Below are 27,550 nucleotides of genomic sequence, written 5' to 3'. Positions count from 1 at the left end.
TTAAAGGGCATGCCGGATCACATCAGTCCTCTACTCCAAACTTTGCATGGACTTCCCATTTTGCCCACAATGAAAACCAGACGTTTACAGTGATTTGTGAGCTCTGTCCATGTCCTGGTGCTAGATTATCTTCTTGAGCTCACCTCTCACCATACAGCCTTTGCTTGCTTGGCTTCAGTCATACTAGCCAGTTTGCTGTTTGAGCACAAGAGGCCCATTTCAGAGACGTCGCCTCTGCTGAGAACACTCTTCAGACGTCTTCAGGCCTCTTTCCCTCACTTCCTGTAAGTGTCTGCTCACATAGCACCTTCACAGCTGCATTTAAAATGGAAACTCTTCTCACCCCTTTACTGCTGTCTGTCTTTCATCTCTCTGCCTTATTTTTTCTCTGTGGTACATATTACCATGTGATGGACTGCATATTTGGTTTTATTTATATGCATGCCTATTTTTATCCCCACTGGAACATATGTTCTTGAAGGCAAGATTTTGGTCTGCTTTAATCAATACTATGTTCTCACCAATTGCAGCAATACTTAACACATAACAAGTGTTCAGTAAACTTTTGTTGCATGCATGAATACATTTAAGAAGAAAACAATCAGGAAAGAATAAAAAATTCAGAATCTACATTTATGTAATTTTATTTTCATGGCAAAAGTCGTAATGTAACACTGATGATAAACTTTAAACATTTTAAAATCAATTTCTACCAAGTCTTATAAGAGTGGAAACAACATTTTGAGTAAATATGAAAAATTAAATTAATTACCACTAAATACTTCAGAAAAAGATGGCATTATATGAGATAGTTTTCTTTAAGTAGTCATCAGGAATTAGACTTGACTTTTCTATCCATAGTCTTTAATACAGTATACCATGCTGAGTTTAGTTAACTTCTCTAAGAGCTTCTTAGTTATATCTAGTATCCTAGATATAAATTGCCTTTCCAAAATGGCTACTAAGGTCTACTAGTAGACTTTTATCACAATAAAAGGCCATAACTTACACAATGAATGATCAGAAAGTTAGTCTTTTTTCATTGTGAGATATATGTTCTTGCTTTCCTCCAGGACAACATTTTTATCTCAATAATAAAATTTATATTTTAAAATTTCATTACTGATTTTTTAAAATATTTGTAAAATGAGTATATCATATGACTGGCAACTAAATGGTAACCCAGAACAGAATAGAATTATTAGCTCCGAGAGAAGTTATTTGAAATTTTGTCATACATTTTCCCACATTGGCATGATTTTTGTATATTCAGGATCCAAGATTGCAGTATACAACTTTAGTTATTACTCATCATGGTACAGTGACTCTGTCCAGTACTAACCGACTGCATGAAATTGTGTTTTCCTAGTTGCTTTTGATGTGGGTTTTTTCTCCTGACCCCTCTTACTTCTCTGAGAATAGAGAAGCAGATTTTCATGTATCACTTAAGTTCCCTCATGCCTTAAAAAAATCAAAGTATATTCCTGTGCAGATCTTTAATTTCAAATCAGATTGATTTGATCCACACATATTAAGCACACTTAACTTAGCAGTCCTTAAATTTTAGTGTTTATAGATTTTGTTTATTTAACAATTTATATGGTCTGAAAGAAGAAGGAACCAATTCATTCCATTTTTAACATAGTAATTATTAGGCTAAAACATGCTTATAGCTACAGAGGTTTTGCTGGACTATTTGTTTTCCTATTTGGCAGGACTCAATTCGTTTGAAAAGGGAAAATTGAGAAGTTGGATTTGGAGAACTCAGAATCTACTTGTTTATTACATTTGTTATATATTTATTTACCACATTTAGCAAAGAATATTTAAAAAACTGCATTAATACAGAATGCTGTTGGGAACGGTTTCTAAATCTTGATAAATAAGTAGCTGTTAGATGCCTCATTTCACAAATAGGACTCTCACCGTAATTATCTTGAAGTAGAGCAAAATTGGAAAGCAGGAATAAATGTCTCGTGTGAATCATCATATGTCTGTCTGTTGCTTAAGATACAAAATGTAAAGTTTAGTGAAAGTCCCTTTTTCATGGAATTTATTGACAGTGAGGCTATTTTTTTTTCTTTTTTTTTTAATAGTTGAGGAGGAGATGGTAGGTTAAAAAAAAATTCTAGAACCACTGACTTAAGATTTTTAAATAGATTTTTTTGGGGGGGGTTACTGTTTTTTTTGTAGTTGGATTTTCTGAAAGCTGTATTTTGTTAAATCTCAGTTAAATAAACAGTAGATATCCATTTGTGTTTACATAAAGAACATCACAAGTAGAAATAAATGGTGATTTCTTAAAGAATGCTTTATAAAAATGTACAGTTACGTATCTTATGTTTGGTGAGAACTCAGGTTTACTATTCTGAGAAAAATATTTCATTAAGAGCTGTCACAAACTTAGAATTTTAAATCATTAATTAGGTAATTTGTGTTTTTGTTTAAACATGCTGATGCCCGTTTATTATAATACTTTTTACTTTGGTAGTCATTATAAAGACAACATTGAATACATAAAACTTTTCCATTAGTCCTCCTCAGAAAATACATGAGTTATCTTATAAATGATTAATTTTTAATATCCTGGTTCTGTGAGGTTGGATTGGATTATATGAGGCTTTACTACTTTTACAGTGGAAATGATTCTACTGTTCCACAATTTTAAGATTGAACTTATTCAGCTAGTGATTATGTTCTCACAAATTAAAACTTCTTTGATTCACTTACATATACTATGATAAATAATATTCAACTTCAAGGTACTTGACTGGATTGCCTGTTATATTGGTTTACACTCATAGGAAATTACTTATAATGTCCTTGTTACATTTAATACTGTACTTGCTAAATTTTTACTACATTCTGTACATATGGCATTCCGTGATGAAACCTGTTTCAGTAAGTATTTTTCTTTAGCTTGTAATTTTAGAATAACTTACCTCATGTAGATTTAGTATTTTTCTAACAATCACTTTTTAAAAGCTCTGTCAGTACCACTCATTTAAAAAATAATTATAGGAGATTATCATTTGGATCATTTTTTTTATCAATGAAGAAATTCAAGAATTTTGAACTCATCCTTTCTTCAAACTCTAGAATTTTGTGTAACATGATCTGCAAATACCACTTAATTGATAATTAACCAATCTTTATTTTTTTACTATTTATGTTTAGTTGCTTTTTAATATTAATAGCTATTTACTCTATAATCTAATGGCAATACACAAGGTCATTTGCATCTAATATTTAAGTATCATTAGAATGTTCTCTCTAAAATATTAGCTGCTCTTTTTGAGACTCCATCCTAAAGCAATGTGACATTGAATTTTGCAGATATGGTTGAAATTTCTCAAATTTCCTAAATGTTCAGATATCTTACCCATGGGATATAGACATGATGATGATATTTTTGTAACACTTTATAACATGTTTTTTCTTTGTCAGTCTCATTTGATAATAGCCCATGATTGGCTAACATAGTATAAATATATACTTTTTATTTTTTTAATCACTAAATCATGGTATATACTACATACATGCTTTCTAAAATTTAAAGCATTTTCTTTATTTAAGGAAAATATTTTTGAGAGAATTATTAAGCCAACAGCTTATACTACGGCCACTTAACAATCTATAGTTTTTCATTCTTTTAAAGATAAGTTCACCTCTTAATAAAGATTAACTTTATTAGGTAAAGATGGATATTAAGAAAACACACTTGAATTTTTTTCATTCTTTTACTTTATCATTCTGTTATTTCCTTATGCTACTGTACTGGCTAAGAAAATGTACATTTGAATGATTTGATTTAATTTTTTGATAATGATAATTCTTAAGCCAGCTGTGTAGTATATATATATAACATTTAAATAATACTCTTTATTTTAAAAAATACTTTTCTTAGAGTACAATATTGTGCTTAAACTCGCAATAGAAAATTTAGGATTTACACCATGCATTATTTTTCACTTCCCTTATGTGATTGGTAACTGACTTAGTGTCAATTTTGTTATCTGAAAAAAAAATATATAGAAGTATCACTATCCTCTGATCTTAAATTAAGAATGAAAAACTATTGTTACTATGAATATATTTTCATTAACTGTGCTGTCTTTTCAGCTTGCTGCTGGATCAGCCTGCACTGACATTCTTTGCCTTTCTGTGTCTTGTCTATCTTTACTTTTTCCATTAGATCCTCCTACTACTACCACCCTTCAGCCTACAATTCAGTGGCATCCTTCAACTGCTGACTTCGAGGATCTAGCAACAGAACCAAAAAAATTGCCCTTCCCATTGTCAACTTTGGCAACAATTAAGGATGACACGATCGGCACGATCATTGCTAGTGTAGTGGGTGGGGCTCTCTTCATAGTACTTGTAAGTGTTCTGGCTGGAATATTCTGCTATAGGAGAAGACGGACGTTTCGTGGAGACTACTTTGCCAAGAACTACATTCCACCATCAGATATGCAAAAAGAATCACAGATAGATGTTCTTCAGCAAGATGAGCTTGATTCTTACCCAGACAGTGTAAAAAAAGAAAACAAAAATCCAGTGAACAATCTAATACGGAAAGACTATTTAGAAGAGCCTGAAAAAACGCAGTGGAACAATGTAGAAAATCTCAATAGGTTTGAAAGACCAATGGATTATTATGAAGATCTAAAAATGGGAATGAAGTTCGTCAGTGATGAACAGTATGACGAAAATGAAGATGACTTAGTTTCACATGTAGATGGTTCCGTAATTTCCAGGAGGGAGTGGTATGTTTAGCAACCACTAAATATGACTTAATGTACAATGTTTCATTCATACTAGTTGATCATTTTCAGATTGTTCATACTTTTTCTTGGGGGAATAATAAGCTTTTTCAACTTGATTTTCAAGCTTACTTTTTATATTCTGATTTGACAAATGGAAATGTAAAATCTGGGTTCGATGTATCTGAGCTGCTTTACAATTTTTTTCAATGCTGTACTACTGTCTCAAGATTTAAATTTTAATGCAGAGTACTTTATTGGTCTGAGGCACACAGGTAAGAAGAAATGTCAACATTAAATGTATGACTTTTTGGTACAGAAATTAAAAGAAACAAAAAAAAAAGGAAGCTACCTTGGTATTGTGTATTAAATGTTTACCTAAGACTATATAATCTCAAGTATAATGTTTGTTGAACATATACCTCTCAAAATTTATCACCACTAAATGATATTACATCTAAATTGACTATAAAACTAATTCAAGAAATGTTTATATATATTTTTAGTATACAAAAAATTCAGCTTGGTGGAACACCTTTTCTTTTCAAACATTGTTTTCTATGTTTCTATACAAATGGAATCTTTACCTCTGCATTTTAATGAGCCTTGCCATAGTTACTGTAGAGTGGCTTTCAAAGGTATTTTGTTGCACTAAAAACTGGTAGTAAACTCAGTGAACATGATGTGTGGAAGAGCATAATTAGCTGATCAATAGTTTTGTCCAAAATACATTTAAAAGTAATAAAAACATGCCTTTTAAACATGATAATTATTACAGTTTTTTTTCATCTCTGGAGGACAATGCTTATATTGTCATGCAAACGTTGGTACATGAAGTGGTAGTTTGTTTTAATGCTTTATGTGCTAAATATAAGAATAATAATGAGAAGATGGTACGTAGTTTAATAGAGTGTAGAGAGGGCATCTCACTGTAGGGAAAACCATGTAAGCAAGCGAACAAGCATTGGAGTACCACTCAGATAAGGATCTGTGCAAAGAATGTGGTAGACCCTCTTGTTTCAGTCATTTATTATTGATGTTGTTCAAACGGGTAAATATATATAGGAAAAAATAGAATAAACTTGGAAATTTGAGATTTAACAAGAAAAAAATCTGAGTTATAGAACCTGTCACTAACACTTGCTGATGGATGTTGTCAAACCATCCCCTCTTTTCTCCTAAATGTTTGTATGTGTTTCAAGATTTTTGTTTTTCCAATTAAAACTGGAAACATCATGAGGTTTTTTTGTTTTGATTTTTACATAATTAAGTTTATTCTTTCCAAAAATCATGCATCTTTTGCAAAAGAAATCTTTCTTAAATCTTCAAATGTGGATCTTCTTTGTGAGGTAATTAAATTGCTTCTGCGGTGGGATTCTATACAACTATAATAATGACAACTATTTTGTAACCCGTAGAATATATTTTTCCTGTTGATTATTCATTTGAAAAAAGGACTGTAGAATTGCCTTTAGGTGTTTTGCCATGGAATTGAAATAGAAGTTAGTAGGAGAACCCTAAATTGACTTATTTTGTTAATAAAGACAAAGTAGTTACTTTTTTTTTTTTGGCCTTCTCAACCTACCCCTTCTCAATCCTCATCAGATCTAAAAAAAGATATTTTTATAAGGCAAAGTTCTAACATGTTCATAGAATTTTGCAAGCTTTAATCTCAGTGATTATAACTTAGTTTATTTTAACTAGCAGTATTTTGTGGAAGTTTGAAATCTATTTTCTTTCTCTCCCTCAAATGCTCAGTATAGTATTGATTAAGGATACAATTAGGTAAAATTAGCTGATGTCCTGTTGAAAATATTTGTTTTAAATATAGCTTACCACTGCAAATATTAAGACTCTTTAATCCAAATCATTGGAATAAAAACTTTCTTGATAATACTCTTACGATTGAAGTGACTTTTAATTAAAATGTTAGTAATGATATATATGGCCATAGAAAGATCAATCTGAAGCTTTTTTCCTTTGGAAGATGTAAACTTGTGCCTTTTTGGATCAGAACCTCATCTTTGGAACAGAGGTCTGAAGTGTTGTATGAATTTGAGAAGAGTAACCCCATTTAGAACATCGTACGGGTCTCTGTTTGAGTCTGATCTGAAGGAAGTCAGCAGCGTTTCAGGAGCTGTGTTTTAAAAGTATAAATATCTGCTTAGTGATCGTGAATTTCCATTTCAGTTGTGGTCATTGTGTGGTTAGGGCTTTTTGTTTGTTTAGTTTTTGCTGGTTGGTTTTGTTTTTGGCAGTGGAGGGTGACATGGAAAACTGCAAGTGAGTATTTGATATATTCTGTATCCTTAATCCAAAGCATTTGGCAAGCTAAAAGACTTCAGAATTGTAAGAATTTGCTATTAATGCTTAAGACTTTCTGAAGCATTGCACTGTTGTTTATTAGAACTTTATGTATGTTTACTGTACATAGAGACTTGTTTGTAAACATAGTCATATTAATAAACATTTTGTTAAATTAATTTTGAATATCAGTAATGTACACAGCTGACTGATGAGTTGAACTCCTACTCTCTTCTTGGAAAAGATGGCAGAATAGTTTTACTATATTTTGGCCATGTTTATATTTATTACCATGTATTTGGGCTGGTTTTTCATTTTTGTATTCACTTTAGAGTTTTCTTTCACACTGGTTAAAATACTTGTACAGTGGAGATTAATTCAACTCTTTTTCCCTTTTTTTCCATTTTTATTGAAATGTCTTGAAACTTTTAATAGGATAGGGGTTAACTTTAAAAGTGATATTTGAGAAGTACTTTATAGTTGAAAGATTTAGTATTTTACCATGTGCCTGAAAGGTTTCCATTTGATAAGTCTAACATTAAAGAAATCGTTAAGCTTTTTCAGTAGTAGAATTGCTTCTGATAGCCATAAATAGGAAAGTTTTATAATGGTATCCCTGGCTGAATGTTCAGCACAAGAGGCTGTAGGAAGTATAATGTATACTTGCAAACATTGAGAGAAATGTAGCAATATTAGATGTGAAGACATCTGTTTTGAGTTTGGTTTTGCTTTTGGTAAATACTGCTAAAAACAAAAGTATGAACAAGAAGTTATTAATGTGTGGAAGTAATCAATGTAAAGTATAAGAAAGAAATGGTACCCATATTGATTTTTTAATTTTAACGGGAATTATTTACAGATTGAATTGTTTTTCTTATTTACTTGTTGATGTATCATCCATAAAAAGCTCCTTTCTCAAATTTTTGGTATGTTGGGATATATTTAATTTTGATTTGTACCAGGGATTTTTTTTTATCAAGTTACTTATCTGGTGGTAGCCCCAATAGCTGCGCAACAAATCTTTAAATAAAAGTTTTTTAAAAAAATTCTTTAGAGGCATATTTCTGTAACAAGTGTATGGCTATGAATTACCTTCTTTGTCCCCAGAGAGAGAGAGAGAGTGTTTGCGTGTGTGTGTGTCTCTGTAATCTAGTTCCCTTTCATTAATGATGTTTTGTGGAATTAGAAATGGATTTAATTTCTCTTTCCAAACAAAACCATACCAGGTTAAGGATACAGTTAAATAAAATTTGAGGAGCTGTTTGGGGTATGTTACCCATTATAAAATTTACTTTTAATTAATCATAGCATTCCTATTTCATATATACATATAATCAGTAACAGTCCCCACAGTCATAAATTGTCTTATCTCTTTAGCCCTAGCAGTTAAAATGTTTTAAATGTTTTGCTGTGACTTTGACATCAGTTTTTTATATATTAATTTTCAGTTTGGAATTAACAAATTCCATAAGATATTTTTTAAATTGGCATTTAGTGTTTTTACCTTACAGCTTATGAGCTGCTTCAAGTAGGAATAACATTGATTCTTATTCTTCTCCTTATTCTGACCTTAAAAATTATAGTACAGGGATCCCTGGCAAGCCAGTGGTTTAGACTCTGTGCTTCCACTTCAGAGGGCTTGAGTTCAGTCCTTGGTCAGAGACCAAGGTCGACATGCCCTCACATGCTGCATGGTGTAGACAACAAAATAAAATTAAAATTAAAAACTTGAAAGCCTAAAATATTTAAACTAAAAGTATAATACACTTTTCCTCTAAACTTGAAAGTGTTTTAGAGCAAGCAGCACAGTTTTCTTTCCCCCCAAATAACATACAATTTGACTGGATTAAGTTTGATTTCATTCTTATTATACCAATAAAAATTCATGCACAAAAGAATCCTTGAGTAGTGTACAGAATATACCAACTTTTGTTTTTAGATTGTTTCTATTGATGCATTTGTTTTCTTCTGTTATCTTCCAATAAGCACTGTTTTTTAAAAAAGTGTATCTACTTTGAATTGAGTTGTGATAGATTTCCATCAGGAGCTTAAAACCAAGAATTGCTTACAAAAGCTTTTGCTGTATACCTACTCTTGGGGTCATTTCTTTTCTTGAACCTTGACAATATCCTGTTCATTTCGATTTCGAAGGATAAAACGATTCCGTTTTGTGATGTTTTATTTCAGTTGCCTTGGGTTGGCCACAGAGTTCGTTTATATTTTTCCATAAGATGTTACAGAAAAGACGAGAATGAACTTTTTGGCCAACCAACTGGCTGTTTATTCTGGCTAGGCACTGTGGATGAAACCTAGTGAAAGTTTAGTACAGTGTAAGTTATTCTCAAAACTTGAGACTAATTCAAGACCTCATTCCCGTTCATGCATATTATTTCTACATGGACATGATACCCTAATTTTCAGTCTCAGTTATGAGAAATATCTCAGGACAAACCTCATGTTGAAGGGACAGTTTGATCTAAAGTTAGAGGTAACAAAACCTAGAGGCTTTGACTTTTTAAAATTATTTAAAAATATGCACAAGTAAGACAGAATAATGAAGTGAGTGTTCATGTCCCTGCTTCAGTTATTGTCCATTCATGGTCAGTCTTGTTTCATTTAAACTCCTGTCTGCATGATCCCTCCTGCCATTATTGTTAGTTCATCTGTTAAGTATGTCAGTCTGTAACTTGAAGGATAAGGAACATTTAGAAAAAGTGATCATAGATTCATTACTCTACCGAAATGAATCATTCCTAATATCAAGTATCCAGTTACTGTTCAAATTTCTAATCATCTCTTTTTGCAGTTTTAGCTAGTAACCAAATATGATCCATATACTGGTTGGTTGAAATGCCTTTTAATCTGTGTGTTCTTTATGTGCTGTTTCCCACTCCACACTTCTCCCATGCAATGAAGAAATAGCTTCATTTGTCCTGCAGTTTTCCAGTTTGGATTGTGCCAGTTGCTTGCACCTCTTGCTTGCATCTCCTGAGAGATCTAGAGCCTTGACAAGATTGATGTTTAATTTTTGGGAACAAGGTTACTACTTAAGTGGTGGTTTGTTCCTCTATCAGGCACATAGTACCTGGTTTTCTTGCACAATATTAGCAACAATTCGATGCTCAAAGCCTAGACTTACTGACAGGGAACCTACATAACATCTAGATCTATTAATTCTGTTTTTTACCATACCATTTACTTTGATGTCTTAGTAACTATGTTCATGCTGCTCCCTTGACCTGAAATTCCGTTTCCTCCTTTTGCCATACTGGGAAGTCAGTCTGTATTCAAGGTCCAGTTCAAATTATAGCTTAATGAAACTTTTCCCTTCAGAGTTAATAACTGCTCTTTATAATTCTTTTTTTATCAACTTACATCTCCTCTACTATAATATCACATTATTCTAGTTATTATCTATCTTCTCTAGACTAGTGGTCTTCAACTGAAACGACTGTACGTATCAGTTAAGAATTTGTATGTACTCCTCATATGTAGAGTTTAAATTATATGTGTCCTACCGTAGAAGTTTGCTATATGCATTATAAAATATTCAAAAGTGAAAATTTTTAAATTTGATTAACATTTTTAAAAGATTATTTTCACTAAAAGAGGAATCTTTGAGTAAATAATAGTAACTCATTTTGAAAGTTAGCTTTTTTCCTCACTAAAACATTTTTGAGAAAAGCAGTATGATTGAATGTGCTTCATTTGTTTTTTCATCTTGGTTTTACACTTTTTGATTCAGTGATTAAGTTTTAAGTCCATGTTGAGTATATTTTGACCCTGGTTTTTATATATGAAAGCTCAGTTACCTCTCAGAAACAAGTAGGTTCAAATGAAAGATGTACATTTTTAGGGACCTTAAGAGTTTTCATCCCAACTACTGTTTTTAGCGCTAGTCTTCCTGTTCATGGTGTTTGGTTTTCCATTGTCAATGCTAATCACCCTCACATTAGCTATTTCAGCACAGTATAGGTTTAGGGTGAGGTTTGTTGTTAAAGAGGAGTGAATATAAATGTGTATTTTATTTGGTTTCTAATTAGTTTATCTGAGGGGGCTTGATTTGTCACATCTAATTAGGTTGCCATGGTTTTATTTCATAATGTAACATGAAGTTTAGGTGTTAGGAGTAAGATATTTGCATTGCCATTTTGGAGGATTCTGTTTTATTATTTGTGCCTGTGTTATTGGTCTTCATCTGTCAATTCTTTGCAGGAATGACATTTGCCAAGAGTGAACGCTTATTAGTGTATAACGTGGGTTAGTGCTGGTACCCTCACTTGGTTTATGAGTCAGATGTTCACTTGTCACATAGAGCACCCATGTCATGCCTCCTTTACATTTTTGGTTTTGCGTTAAATCTAGGTAAAGTTTTAGTTCAGCTGAGGTCCCAGATGTCATAATATGTCTCTCACAAGATGGAGACTGTGATGAGGGGAACAACCAAGTGAAGATGTGACTGTCTACTGTAGTCCGGGACTGTCCGACTCCACACTCCCCACGGGATATTCTGGGTGCCCTGTGTGGCCGGGTGCCCGCTGATGCGTGGACCTAGCAGGGCTACCAGTGCCGACCCACATTAGTACAATGCCGGTTTTTATTAAACGCTGGCTCCCTCTCGTTTATTCTTAGATAAGTGATCATTTCTTTCTATACTTCATTGGAAAATAAATAATTTTATGGGTTCTTCCATAAAATTTTGAGGATTTTGTTTTCTGTGGTGAGGAGAGGGACTGTAAAAGTTACCCTTGCATTCCTAGCACTTAGAACAAGACCTGACATGGAGTAGGTTACGATTGGTAATTTGTTGGATGAAAAATCTAAGGACACCCTCCTGATCCAAATAGAGGACCTTCTTTAAAAAGTAGTGAGATAAATATATGGATGGATATAGAGGCTTAGATGTCATATTGAACAGATAAGTGTTAAAAAGGGCTTTTTATGAAAAGTGAGAGTGGGGCATATTTATGGGGAAAATTGGTAATACAGTGACATATAGTGTGGGAATATGTTTGTATTTTAAACCCAAATAAAATTTGGGAAGATAAGTTTGTAGAGTATCGTATTAAGCTGTGAATCAGTTGATGGATTACATAAAGTTTTGGTGAAGGAAATGAAAAAAAAGGGATGAAACTTGAAATTTCAGTTAATTGTTAAGATTTGGTGTTTTAACATAAGTATAATAAGGGACTATAGATTTCTGTACTCATTTTAAAATGATTTTAGCAAATTGCCAGAAACACATATTTTAGTCTATAGAATAGTAGTATTTAACTTCAAAACTATAAAAGTGCCTCAGTTTCAAATGTGAATTAAGTGAGCACATGTTTGAATAGCTTTTATGTAGGTTTTATTCACTTATATCAGAGCGATAACATGGACTTTAGTTCAATCTAATATCTGTAATATTTATGTATATTTTTCAAAAAATAATGAAAGTTATTCGTAACTGATTTTTGGTGGTTTTCTCCATAAGACAAATATATGGTGTCTTTATATTTCTATGGATAGTATACTTCGGTTTTACTGAGGAATGCTATTTTTCTGTTTTTGGAGGTGGTTTCCAGTGTATATGGATTCATAAGCTACCATGATAACAGGAATATGTTCTTTTGGGAGACATGCACCAATCCTTTAATGCTAAATATTTGAATGTTTGTCCCTTTGTTTTCTGCTGCTTCTAAACGTATAATTAGATTTAGTAGAACATCTCCTTAAGTGATGGTAAGGTAATGTTGCTTTATGTCAATCACTCAGTAAACTAGCTTGATGTTTAAAAATACCAAATTTTTATACATTGGCTTACTTAATTTTTTTTCCTTCTGGTTTTGTTGGAGTATAGAGACTATGTAGATTATGTGGGCAGGGATGTGGGGAGGCAGTGTTGGGGCTCAATTCTCAAATTTTGTCAAAAATCTTTGACTTGAATGCAAGAAATTTCAGCTTTTCATTTACATTTCATACTAGTGTTCATCACCTGTTAATACCTTTAAAATCTTAATCTCTGAAATGTATAATTTCTTCTTTTCTTAATTAAAGATTTGAAGAATTGAAAAATCAAAAATAAAACATGAAATTATGGCATGTATGTACTTGACATAATTAGTTTACCTGTGGGGAGTAGGATATCCAGTTGGTAAATGGATTCATACCTAACTTTTCTTCCACTTTCTTATTTTAGCACTTACTAGCCTGTTGTGATACTAAGAAGAGGTGTGCAAAAAGCTGTTAGACATGATTAAAGAATGATGGGAGCCAGGTGAAATAAATATGATCTAATATTTATTGAGATAGAAGAAAGAGTGATGGTATACATAGAGTCAACTCTCAGTTATGGAATTCTAAAGCTTGAAATTAGAGGACTAGCAGGACAGAATTAGATAAGTAGACCATAATTTAAATAAGATTCATATCTATTTAGACTTCAGAATTAACTTCAGGATATTAAAAATAGTACATTTTCGGAGTTAGGATCTTAAAAGTCTGGTTTTGTTTTATTACAAAGCACTACCAAATTTAATAATGCTAAGGTTAAATGAAAGGCTTTCTTGTAGGAGATGTGAGGTTTGATGAATTTATAGTGTACCTTGAAAATCTTAATTTGGACTGATTACATTCAAAAAGTAACCTGAGTGTTTGAAAAATAATTTCACAAGTAGTATTATAAACAAGTTGTTTTAAATTAAGTTATTAATAATATAATTAAGTTATTATGAACAACATAAATGTATTATAAATATAAATACTACAAATATTATTATAAATAAATATATTTATTATAAATAAATGGTATAACTTTGTCGTTATCATCAAAGTAAGAACACTCAAATTTATAATTCTCCATACTTGGGCAAAAGTGATAGGGTCACTTTACTGCTTAGGAACAGAAAAACATCTCTTAGAGGGAAACTTTAGTGTGAAATAGGTGACATACTTGACACATGGGGATTTTGTCAAATAACCTTTGCATCGTAACCTTAAAAGGTTTCAATTGGCCTATTGTTAAAACCTGAATATGGAACTATAATTTATATGGTGGGAAAAAGTGATAGTATAGATGAGAAGATTAGCCCTAAATCAACCCAAGTCTCTTCTACATTTATAAAAGCAGAGTATATTTGGCTTGGTTTTCAATTTTTTTCTCATGTAGCACATATTTAAATGGAGTTAGTACTGGTTAGAGATAAGAGCAACAATGAATGATGAACCAGGTATGTATTAGCAAATAAGGGTAACATTTTGAATGATGAAGCTGGTTATATTGTTTACAATAATTGTGTATTTTTAGATTCTGTTCAGTATTTGAGTTATTGTTGAAATTGGTTACTTGGCACTCATTGGTATGAGATTTTTAGTCTAAAATAAAACTAATAAAATGACATATTAACAAACCCAAGATGTTAGTTTGCTAGGAAATTTGTATACTTGGTAAAGAAGTGAAACATTCTTTTTAGCAATCTAAAACATAACATGACTCGCATTTGAATAAAAACAGTTGAAAAATACTCCTAAGTACACTATATTTGGAAATGCTATGATGGTAAGTAGGTGAAATATTTCAAAACTGATAGTGCTTTGATTCTATTTAAATTTGTCATGTCTGGAGTCCAGCAGTAACTATTTAAGGATGTATGTGAACATCAGTTTACTTAAAGACAAGGAGCTCTTTATTTCCAAATAGGGGACCCAAAAGAAGGGATTATGTTAGATGTTGCAAAAAACCATTCTTTCCCCAAAAGGGTAGGGTAGAGGTTTATAACATTGTCCTAACCTAGCTTTATTTCGTGCTGTGTTCTCTCCTGTTCATTGACTGACTGACCTTGGGCAGAACATTTACTTTAGAACAGAAGTATCTTCATTTATAGAATGTTCTATTGAGTATATTGAAGGTTTTTTGTAACTGATAGGTCATTCCGCAAAATTTAGTTATTGGATGTAATATGGCTGAAATTGTCAAAATAATACCTATACATAAGGATTGATGGTTTTGTCATATCCATAATACTTAACATTTGAAAATAATTTTAGTAAAGTCTTTTACTTGGGAGTTCATAAAATAGGGTGACTTTTTAAAAAAATTGTGTGAAATGCTAACTACTAAATATGTTTTTAAAACCCTTTCTTATAAAATTTTTATGATACAGGCTGGAAATGAGAAATTGGTATTCAGAAATTATATAGTGTGTAGCCAAGAGACAGGGAAGAATTTATATAATTTTGTAGTAGAGACACTACCTTAAAGTGTACTAATGCATGTGTATTAATTAAGGGAAGTTATCTGCAACAAGTACTGTTTTATTCACATTTCTGTTTTAAAAACTTAAATTTTGCAATGTCAGTTTTTGACTGTTTATTATTAGAGCTAGGATATTTTCTGTTTTCTAGTGTTATTTTGCCCTTTCTTGAAGATTTTTGGTTTCTTTAATAGAATTTCTTTTAGTATAACAAAAGCTGAATATTGTGTTGGCTAACTCCATTAAAGTATACTGAATATTTTTTATTTGTTTATCATCTTTTAGAATAAGAAATTAGTCTTCACCTTCTTTGCTTCTTAAGACATTCTTTGCCCATAGACTGTAGATTCACTCATTCATACGTGACGGGGGATATTCTTTTCATAACTTTAAAAAGGTAAAGTTGGAGTACTAAGGTTACATCTTGCAAAGAGTGTGTTAGCGTTAAAAAGCGACATCAAGTTTGGGGTCTTCTGAGCTTGTGGTTGAATAACTTTCTTGCACATTGTAGAAATCAGAGGACAGGAATTCGAGAATTCTTTGTAAAATTGCTTGACAAACCTAATTTTTGTTACTTTACAGATGTTCCGTTTAAGCAGACCTCTTCTATAGCTGTAGCTGGAGCTGTAATTGGCGCTGTCCTTGCCCTCTTCATCATTGCCATCTTCCTGACTGTGCTGTTGACTCCTCGAAAAAAGAGACCAGCCTACCTCGACAAAGTGTAGGTAACTTTTTTGCTGGTGTTCAACTATGAATATTCAGTATGTGTCAGTCTTTATCATTACAGCTACTCATATGAAAAGTGTCTGAGGGATAGAAATAAAAATACTGTTAGTTATCTGTAAGATGGCTAGTTTTATCAGAAAGTCTCAAACTACATCTTGGTAAATAAACAGTTACAAGGGGCTATTAGAGACAAGTATATTCCTTTTTTTTTCCCTACAGTATATTACACATCTTTCCAAATGGTAGCATAATGACCCTTTTTGTTGTCCTGCCTTCTGAATAAAGATGCAAGTCTTCAATGAAGTAGTTGAAAGACAGATACAAAAGTCTTAGAAGTTTACTTCTTTAGATTGTATATGCCTGTCTTATGTATAGGTATAACTTAACTTTCAGCTGCCAAGTCATTAGATACATTGAGTTTTAAAGTTCTTAAAGAATTTGATTTTGGTGAATTACAAAATGTGCATCTTTTTTATTTAAAGAAAAAGGAATGTTTTGGACCTAATCGTTAGACAGAGTTATAAAAAAGAAATTGCACTTTGTTGTATAGTCAAAAGACTTATGTCCCAGTTCACTTAATTCCGTCAGCAGCTTTTGTTACTTCACCTGTGAAATATAAATAATAGCTTTCCTGCTTACCTCACATGGCTTTAATAAGACTAGAATAAGATGATGTTTATGAACTGTGGAGTTCTATACAAATGGCATTATTTCTTGTGTGGTTATTAGTGTTTTTATATGAAGATATAAGGCTAGCTCTCAAAGGAAGTACTTCTTCTGTCTTCATAAATGCCTTGTATATGTCTTTGCCTCTCTAATCGGGCACAGTTAGAGAACGAATCTTTTGGGGTTAAGGGCACCTGGGTATTAGTCTCAGCTCTGTTACGATCAAGTTAATAGTATGACCATGAATGAATCACCTCCATAAACCTTGGTTTTCTCACCTAAATGACTTATGGCACCTTGGACCTATACGTTTGCTGTAATTTTTATTACATTAAAGGAAATAATTACTTTAAATAAAAGAACTGTAAAGTACTCTTCCAATCTGTTACCTGCAAGACTGAATTTCTTTAATATTTCAAGAGTAACTGGTTTGTGGTTAAATTTGTATTAGTTGCTGAATTATCTCAAGCTCTTCTATAATTTCAAAAACATACTTTACTAGTAGGCTAGTAATACATGTAATTTATTTTATTAATTGTTTGAATTCTAATCATGTAAAATATTATTTAATGACCACATTGAGAAGTTATTAGACTACTGAGAATTTTTAATTACTTTGGCCTCTATAGCTTTCATGCTCTTTATCTTTTAATATAGGTAAATTTTTGTTTGATTTGCTAATCTTAATTACTGAAAAGTAGTTATCTGTGATCTTCAAAAGTAAGAGTCTATATAAAAAGCTGCTTTCTAAAATGCAGAAAGCTACAAGGTATTTTTAATTCAATTTTTGTTGTAATATTAACAATTTTAAAATATATGAAAATACTTTTTTAGTAGTTTAGGTCATTTTGGCAAAGGTAAATGCATTCCCCGAAGATATAGCCTGTTTGTTTCAGGTGGTAAGATTTATAATGGTTTGTAGACTGAAAACCTTAATTTACATGGTCAGTGTTCAAAGGGTGACCATGGCTTTTGAAAACTAATTTTAGAAGTGTTTCCAAAATGCAGTATAGACTTATTTTTTCATGGCTGGTTTAAGACACAGTCTCCTGTGTGTGTGTGCCAAGTCGCTTCGATCACGCCCTCCTCTTTGTCGCCCTTACGGACTGTAGCCCGCCAGGCTGCTCTTTCCGTGGCGTTCTCCAGGCGAGGGCACTGGAGGGGGCTGTCATGCCCTCCTGCGTGGGATCTTCAGAACCCAGGGATGAACCCCTGTCTCTCAAGTCTCCTCTATTGGCAGGTGGTTCTTTACCAGTAGCACCTCCTGGGAAGCCCTACACCTTTCAAATCACTGTTATGACAGTTTGGAGGAAAGTGTTTTCCATCACACAGTTGACTGTTTTAAAATGTTGGTACGCATGGTCACGTGTGAAAAATATGCAGTACTTAATTAGTCATTTACTAGTGCTGCGCTTAGTCGCTCAGTTCTGTCCAGCTCTTTGTGACTCCACGCATTGTAGCCCGCCAGGCTCCTCTGTCCATGGGGATTCTCCAGGCAAGAATCCTGGAGGGGGTCGCCATGCCCTCCTCCAGGGGGTCTTCCCAACCCAACCCAGGGACCGAGCCCAGGTCTCGCACGCTGCAGGTGAAGTCTTTACCGACTGAACCACCAGGAAAGCCGTTACACACTGGGGTGCTTGCTTGAGAACAGTTTTCAAAAAGCACTCCTGTGTGAGTGGCTGCTGCTTTTAAATGTTTGAAGAATTGTTTATTTCAGATTACTCCTAAACATCAGAACCTGTAAAGCTAGTTTACTTTTTTCCAAATATGATTAATGGAAATGTAAGAACTGAATTAAACATGTATACTAATACAAATATTAGTATGAGGAAAATATTCTCAAAACTTAAGAGACTCTGGATGGCTCCTCCTCCCCTTTTTTGTTTTGTTGTTTTGTCTTTTGTGAAATGTGGTAATCATATTCTTTAAACTTTTTCATGCAGGATCGACCTTCCACCCACACATAAACCACCTCCTATGTATGAAGGACAATCTCCCCCTTTGCCTCAGAAAGACCTTCTATATCAAGTAAGTATCCTTGAGTTCACTTAAAATAAAATGAAATAAAATAAAAAATACAAAGTAGTGTTTGTTTCAAATTTTTCAATAATTATTTCTAAATATTATTTAGTCATTATACATTAAATATTATATAATAATTTCTGTGAAACACTCAAGGAATCAAATTTAGTCTACAAATTGGATAAAAGAAGTTATGGCTGGTATAGGTAAAACAAAGCAACACTGTATTAGGAGTCCAAATTTTTGCTTAAAGGCTATGACTGAAGACTTATTTGTTTTATTGACATACAGATCTATTGTAAAATATGCATTTTCCTATAAAATAAAAGAAAAATTGAATTTTAAGGCTTAATATGTGTTGGAGCAGTTTTTCTCCTTGGCATATGTATTTTGTTTCAGTATATGCAGGGTCTAAGTTTTTGCTTTTTTTTTTTTAGCAACAAAGGTTTATATTCTAATTTAAAATATTGGGCATGAATATTGGGCCCCAGTTTACCCTGATGATAGTTTAAAGTTTTTCTTAGAATCAGTTTACAGAAATTCATGTGAAAATACTGATTCAATCCTCCTTAGATTCTACATCTAAACTAATATGCTCTACTTGGGAAAGTTTAAGCCAACGGAATGTTTGAATACTTTTATTCTTAAATTTTGGAGAAGGAAATCACAACCCATTCTAGTAGTCTTGCCTGAAGAATACTTTGGACAGAGGAGCCTGGCAGTCTGCTGTTCATGGGGTCGCACAGGGTTGGACACAACTGAAGCGACTTAGCCTGCACGCATTCTTAATTTTAATTTTTTTCTGTTTCTTTCCTCTATCACCCATGGGACTGTAACCCCATATTGGAGTTTTATTATCTGAGAAACTCTTTTGGAACATTTTTCTTCTAAGATATGTCCTATATCTTCAGCTTGAATAAGGCAAATTATTAGTTATTTAATTTGGAGGAAAAACTTAAAAGGAATATTTCTTTTTCGATGCTCTCAGCTTCTGTTCCTTGGTTGACTGTTGAGTCGGTCTGCTGCCCAAGTGTGGGGCAGGGCGGGGCATCTCACAGCAGGTGCACTCACTGGCCGTGGGCGCCAGCTTTGTGGTCTTGCACAGCTTTGGTGTCCTAGAGCTGAAGGCAACCTGCCTTCTCAGAACTGTTGTTTTCACACACAGAGTGCAGCCTCACATCTCCTTTGGCAAATGAATTAAGTTGATAAGCAGTGTGAAATGTCAACAAAGGATTCAGCTGGAGGTGGTGTTAACTGCTGCAGATGGATAGGATAGCTGCCTTCTTCCTCTACAAAGCTGGAAGTTACCTGAGGGTTTCTAGATACAGGTGAGGGGATAGTTGAAGAAGGTTGTTAGTAATTTTTAGTACAGCCATAATTGCATATAATTTTATTTTTGTCCATAAAATCAACTTATTATGTTATTTTTTATTTAATATTTTCAAATTAAATATTTATAAAAACTTATGAATTGAAAAAAAAATGCTTGGCACAGATCATGCGACCTGGTTTTAGTTAAGAAAATATAATTTCTATATATGTAAGTTCTGCTAAATAAACACAAAAGGAAGATTTTTCTTGGATGATTTGATAGTGGTACAGACTGAAATTTTTATCCTTGGAGTCAGAGAAAGCTTCCTGGATGGATCAGTTTGGAAGTAGGATTTTTGATGCATGTGATAAAATTACTCAGTTGTTGATTAGAATAAATCTCATAATCACAGGCATAAATCTAGGTGGAAATGAACAGTTATGTGAAAGAGTAATGGAAATTTTAGAAAGGGAATTGGTGGGACAGCATCTGCAGTGGATAACACTGGACTTTTGGAGTCAGAGACCACCTCGGATCACTGTGACTTTTTCCTCATCTGTAAAATTAAGCAGGTGAGGATTGATTGTTTCCCTCTTCTAGCTATTAAATTGAGTCTATAAGATATTGCTAAGGGTCTGCTGATTGTGTCATTTTGCTTGCTGTTGCTGCTAAGTCACGTCAGTCGTGTCCGACTCTGTGCGACCCCATAGACGGCAGCCCACCAGCCTCCCGTCCCTGGGATTCTCCTGGCAAGAACACCGGAGTGGGTGGCCATTTCCTTCTCCAATGCGTGAAAGTGAAAAGTGAAAGTGAGGTCGCTCAGTCATGTCCAACTCTTCGGTGACTCCATGGACTATATAGCCTACCAGACTCCTCCGTCCATGGGATTTCCCAGGCAAGAGTACTGGAGTGGGTTGCCATTGTCTTCTCCAGTCATTTTGCTTAGGAGAGTCAAAACAAGTTAGAAATGAAATAATTCTTAATTCTATAAAGATTTTAAGAATAGTTTAAGCTAAAATTATTATCCATTAGTAAGATAATTTGTTGTGATTCATGCATTATAATGTCATATGTTAATTATATGGCTGTTTGTGATTTAATTAATGTTGTGATACCAAAATGCAAAATACACAGAACTGTTTCCTGGTTACCTAGAAATCTATAAGTGTGTAATTACTGTCTAATTAGCTTCATGCAATGATAACCATGCTGCAGTAGTAAACGCCATCATAATGTTCTGCTTCAGTAGATAACTTGTCAACTTTAAACTCGTGAGGTAATTCCTATTTGAAGTCAATAGTCCTTAGTCCTCACACCAGGCCGTGCTCCCAAATACCACCATGGCTTCTTTTAAGAAAGAGAGTCCCACTTGTTTCACCCATTGGTGTTCTACCCTTGGGAAACCACACAAAGGAAGAAGTTCCTTACTACTTACATTTGCGTGTGTTAGTTATTCAGTTGTGTCCAACTCATTACAACCCCATGGACTGTAGCCCACTAGGCTCCTCTGTCCTTGGAATTCTCCAGGCAAGAGTACTGGAGTGGGTAGCCATTTCCTTCTCCGGGAATCTTGCCAACCCAGGGATCAAAGCCGGGTCTCCTGAATTGCTGGCAGGTTCTTCTGTCTGAGCCACCAGGGGATATTACCAAACCCATACCTGAGGATTTTCACTCTAAGTATTAGCTGGAAAACGAGGCCTAGTATTGTAGAGAGGCAATTTCCTAGAGTGGGAAGGGAACTGTTACCACACTGCAGAGAAGATGTGTGTATGCCCACAAAAATATAAAAGGAAGGAAATAAAAAGAGGAATGTCTTGCCTGGTGGTAAAGAGTAATTAAGAAATACTATGGCTGATTCACATTGATGTTTGACAGAAAACAACAGAATTCTGTAAAGCTATTATCCTTCAATTAAAAATAAATAAATTAAGGAATATGAAAGAAAAGAAATACCACCAGCTTGTTATATTATTAGTTGATAATCCTACAAAAGTGAGTTGTTGTGGTCTTTTACAGACCAGGACCTGGGGACTGGAGTTGATGAAAGAGAGAAAGAGAAAGAGCAATATCCCTCGGGTCACGTGGAAAACCAGTAAAGCCCACACACAGGACTTGTACCGCTCGGAAAGGCACAAGGTGTCCTCTCAAGGAGATCTTGAAAGCCCAGGCGAGAAAGTGAGCTTGGTAGGTTTCCACACTCCAAAGAATTAGCCAGAGACAGAAAGAAGGACGCAAGGGACCCAAGTCTATAGTGGAACAAGGATATTTTATTAGCAGAAATGCATGTTTATATATCTTCAGTAAAATGATTACTCACCCATTAAAAAGAATGAAATCCCACTAGTTGCAACAAAGTGGATAGTCTGTTAAGCACAAGGTCGCTGAAGAGAGTCACTGAAGGGAATCCAAGCCGGTGCTCCGTCCCATGATCTCAGTCCTGAGAACTGCCTGCAGCTCTGATCATTCCTGTATTCCAGGAACTGATACGGAACAGAGAGTCCTTGAGCAAGGACACACAAAGGAAGAAAATGCAGCATGTTGGCTCCCTTAAAGTTGAACGTCCCCTGACAGTGAGTCTCCATTTAGGTAACTAATATTAACTCAAGACATTAAAATATTTTTCACCTTTTTATTATGGCTTATTTTCTTAACATTTTAAGTAATATATAAGTATATTTTTGGTATAAAAATGCAAATAGTACAGATATTTATAGAGTTAACTAGTAAAGTTCTCTTTCATACCCATATTCCCAAATATATTATTTTTTTACAGAGGTCACTGTTGTTACAAATTTATATCCTCCCAGACTTTTCCCCACATGTTTACTTTGAAGTATACATCATCCTTGTTTATATCTACAAGTAGTTTAATTTTTAAAAAACAAAAATATGATCATAGAATACATATTGTTCTAGAAACTGCTTTTTCCACTATTACAAACCAGTATTTTTCAGAATGACTAATGTTGCCACCTTAATCAAAATCCTCTCTGTTACTAAAAAGGAAGATTCTGGACCACAGTTTCAGTTTTACTGAATCAGAATCCCAGGGGTTGGAGACAGTGGGCATTTTACCTAGCTCACTGGGTGAATTTGGACTTCCCTGGTGGCTGAGACAGCAAAGCATCTTGCTTACAATGCGGGAGACCCAGGTTCCATCTCTGGGTCAGGAAGATCCTCTGGAGAAGGAAGTGGCAACCTACTCCAGTACTCTTGCCTGGAAAATCCCATGGATGGAGGAGCCTGGCGGGCTACAGTCCACGGGGTCCCAAAGAGTCAGACACGACTGAGCGACTTCACTTTCACTTTCTTTCCAGGTGAATTTTAATGCACATTCATGTTTGAGAACTGTTGCTGTTTCTTTGTGTCATTCTTAATGGCTGTGATTGTATTCTGTTCTGTTGATACACCACAAATTGCCTAATGATTTTCCTAGGTTGTTTTCTTTTTTTTTTCTGTTACATTAATTATTGCATTGAACATAGTTTTATATACTTTATTATACACGTGTTTATAAAATATATGCAAAAAATAGAACTGCTGTGAATATTTTTTACATTTAAATATGTGTCACATTGCTGGCCAAACTAGATGCATTAATTTATATTCCTATAAATAGTTCAGTAACTCAGGCGTGTCTGACTCCTGGCAACCCCATGAACTGCAGCACGCAAGGCTTCCCTGTCCATCACCAACTTCCGGAGCTTACTGTAACTCATGTCCATCAAGTCGGTGATGCCATCCAACCATCTCATCCTCTGTCATCCACTACTCCTCCTGCCTTCAATCTTCCCCAGAATCAGTTCAGTTCAGTCGCTCAGTCATGTCCGACTCTGCAACCCCATGAACCGCAGCACGCCAGGCCTTCCTGTCCATCACCAACTGCCGGAGTCTTACTGTAACTCATGTCCATCAAGTCAGTGATGCCATCCAACCATCTCATCGTCTGTCATCCCCTTCTCCTCCTGCCCTCAATCTTTCCCAGCACCAGGGTCTTTTCAAATGAGTCAGTTCTTCATATCAGGTGACCAAAGAATTGGAATTTCAGTTTCAGCATCAGACCTTTCAATGAATATTCAGGATTGATTTCCTTTAGGATGGACTGGTTGGATCTCCTTGCAGTCCAAGGGACTCTTAAGATCTTGTCTTCTCCAACACCACAGTTCAAAAGCGTCAATTCTTCAGCGCTCAGCTTTCTTTATAGTCCAGCTCTCACATCCATACATGACTACTGGAAAAATCATACCGTTGACTAGACAGATTTCGTTGGCAAAGTAATGTCTCTGCTTTTTAATATGCTGTCTAGGTTGGTCATAACTTCTTCCAAGGAGCAAGCATCTTTTAATTTCATGGGTGCAGTCAACATCTGCAATGATTTTGAAGCCCAAGAAAATAGTCTCTCACTGCTTCCATTGTTTCCCCATCTATTTGCCATGAGGTGATGGAATCAGATGCCGTGATCTTAGTTTTCTGAATGTTGAGCTATAAGCCAACTTTTTCACTCTCCTCTTTCACTTTGACCAAGAGGCTCTTAAGTTCTTCCCTTTCAGCCATAAGGGTTGTGTCATCTGCGTATCTGAGGTTATTGACATGTCTCTCAGCAATCTTGATTCCAGCTTGTGCTTCATCCAGCCTGGCATTTTGCATGATGTACTCTTGCATATGTGTTAAATAAGCAGGTTGACAATATACAGTCTTTACATATTCCTTTACTGACTTGGAACGAGTCTGTTGTTCTATGTCCAGTTCTAAGTATTGCTTCTTGACCTACATACAGAGATTTCTCAGGAGGCAGGTTAGGTGGTCTGGTATTCCCATCTCTTTAAGAATTTTGCACAGTTTGTTGTGATCCACACAGTCAAAGGCTTTGGCATAGTCAATAAAGCAAAAGTAGATGTTTTTCTGGAACGCTCTTGCTTTTTCCATGATCCAACGGATGTTGGCAATTTGATCTCTGGTTCCTCTGCCTTTTCTTAATCCAGCTTTGACCATCTGGAAGTTCACAGTTGTCATGATGTTGAAGCCTGACTTGGAGAATTTTGAGCATTACTTTGCTAGCATGTGAGATGAGTGTAATTGTGTGGGAGTTTGGATATCCTTTGGCATTGCCGTTTGGAATTGAAATGAAACTGAGCTTTTCCAGTCCTATGGCCACTGTTGAGTTTTCCAAACTTGCTGGCATGTTGAGTGCAGCACTTTCACAGGCATCATCTTTTAGGATTTGTAATAGCTCAACTGGAATTCCAATACCTTCACTAGCTTTGTTCATAGTGATGCTTCCTAAGTCCCACTTAACTTTGCATTCTAGGATGTCTGGTTCTAGGTGAGTGATCACACCATCGTGGTTATCTGGGTCATGAAGATCTTTTTTGTATACTTCTGTGTATTCTTGCCACCTCTTCTTAATATCTTCTACTTCTGTAGGTCCATACCATTTCTGTCCTTTATGGAGCCCATCTTTGCATGAAATGTTCCCTTGGTATCTCTAATTTTCTTGATGAGATCTCTGGTCTTTCCCATTCTATTGTTTTGCTCTATTTCTTTGCATTGACCGCTGAGGAAGACTTTTCTTATCTCTCCTTGCTATTCTTTGGAACTTTGCATTCAGATGGGTGTATCTTTCCTTTTCTCCTTTGCCTTTAGCTTCTCTTCTTTTCCTAGCTATTTGTAAGGCCTCATCAGACAATCATTTTGCTTTCTTGCATTTCTTTTTCTTGGGGATGGTCTTGATCACTGACTCCTGTACAATGTCATGAACCTTGGTCCATAGTTCTTCAGGCCTCTGTCTATCAGATATAATCCCCTGAATCTATTTGTCATGTCCACTATATAATCGTAAGGGATTTGATTTAGGTCATACCTGAGTGGTCTAGTAGTTTTCCCTACTTTCTTCTATTTAAGTCTGAATTTGGCAATAAGGAGTTCATGATCTGAGCCACAGTCAACTCCCAGTCTTATTTTTGCTGACTCTATAGAGCTTCTCCATCTTTGACTGCAAAGAATATAATCAATCTGATTTCAGTGTTGACCATCCGTTGATGTTCATGTGTAGAGTCTTCTCTTGTGTTGTTGGAAGAGGGTGTTTGCTATGACCAGTGCATTCTCTTGGCAAATGTCTGTTAGCCTTTGACTTGCTTCGTTTTGTACTCCAAGGCCAAATTTGACTGTTACTGCAAGTATCTCTTGACTTCCTACTTTTGTATTCTAGTCCCCTGTAATAAAAAGGATATCTTTTTTGGGTGTTAGCTGTAGAAGGTCTTGTAGGTCTTCATAGCACCGTTCAACTTCATTTTCTTCAGCTTTACTGGTCAAGGCATAGACTTGAATTTCTGTAACACTGAATGGTTTGCCTTGGAAATGAACAGAGATCATTCTGTTGTTTTTGAGTGTGCATCCAAGTGCTGCATTTCGGACTCTTGTTGACTGTGATGGCTGCTCCATTTCTTTGTGCTATTTCGTGGCAGAGGAAATGGCAAAGTAGAGGGATGTGCACTCATTTTCCCCTGCAAGAACTGCAAAATTACAGCTCACTGCTGAACAGTCGTCGACAGGAGAATGTTGAATCCCACCGGAAAAAAGATACCTAACATCCAAGGGCAAAGAAGAAGCTCCAGCAAGACAGTAGGAGGGGCGAAATCATGTTTAGAATGAAACCCCATACCTACCAGAGACACTGGGAGTGCTCAAACAAACCTTGTGCACCAGGACCCAGGAGAAAGGAGCAGTGACCCTACAAGAGACTGACCCAGACTTGCCTGTGAGTGTCCCGGCGTCTCCGGCAGAGGTGTGGGTCAGCAGTGGCCTGCTGCAGGGTTGCGGGCACTCAGTGCTGCTCTGCATGCAGGGGACCTTCTGAAGGAGGTGACCATTATCTTCATTTCCACCGTAGTTTAGCCTCAGGTCAAACAACAGGGAGGGAACACAGCCCTGCCCATCAACAGAAAATTGGGTTAACGATTGTCTGAGCATGGCCCTGCCCATTAGAACAAGACCCAGTGTCCCCCACAGTCTCTCCCATCAGGAAGCTTCCATGAGCTTCTTACCCTTATCCATCAGAGGGCCAACAGAATGAAAGCCACAGTCACAGAAAACTAATCAAACTGATCACATGGACCACAGCCTTGTCTAATTCAGTGAAACTATGAACCATGCCCTGTAGGGCCACCCAAGACGGAAGGGTGAGAGTAAACTGGTAAGAGAATTAACATTTTCTTCCACATTCATGGAAATTAAATGACTGAGTGTGGAATATTTAAGTAAATGGGTCCTGAGTGTTTCTAGGATAGTTTTGCCCTTGAGTAGCAAAATGTCTTCATTTTGCTTATTTCCTCCAGTTAATAAGTAGTGGTAATTATTGAACTCAGTACTGAAAGATTGTAGGGCCTTGTTCTGGTCTAAGGAAGGAAAAGTTTTGGGCTCAGCAAATTTGGATGATATACTGATTTATAAACTAATATCTAAATAATATATTCAAATAAAATAGTGAAACGTCTGAAGTATAAAGGATTGCTATTTTTAAATTA

The 27,550-nt window shown here is 35.0% G+C and overlaps 1 protein-coding gene across 8 annotated transcripts in view; it reads left to right on the top strand.

Annotated features, from left to right (window-relative positions):
• Nucleotides 1–27,550, top strand: part of NECTIN3 (nectin cell adhesion molecule 3) — a 131,653-nt gene that overhangs the window by 58,300 nt on the left and 45,803 nt on the right. For 2 of the 8 annotated variants that reach the window (XM_070454917.1, XM_070454920.1), the window contains exons 6-8: nt 15,884–16,022; nt 18,637–18,721; nt 22,505–22,597. In XM_070454917.1, coding sequence (XP_070311018.1) covers nt 15,884–16,022; nt 18,637–18,721; nt 22,505–22,597 — 317 coding nt within the window. Of the gene's footprint in view, nt 1–4,195; nt 6,000–15,883; nt 16,023–18,636; nt 18,722–22,043; nt 22,254–22,504; nt 22,614–27,550 lie in introns of those variants that run through there. The other 6 variants (XM_070454922.1, XM_070454921.1, XM_070454919.1 and 3 more) reach the window with 5 other exon arrangements.

This window comes from Odocoileus virginianus, chromosome 25, assembly GCF_023699985.2.
Source record: "Odocoileus virginianus isolate 20LAN1187 ecotype Illinois chromosome 25, Ovbor_1.2, whole genome shotgun sequence".
Classification (NCBI taxonomy): domain Eukaryota; kingdom Metazoa; phylum Chordata; class Mammalia; order Artiodactyla; family Cervidae; genus Odocoileus; species Odocoileus virginianus.
This window is presented reverse-complemented; position numbering and strand designations above follow the sequence as displayed.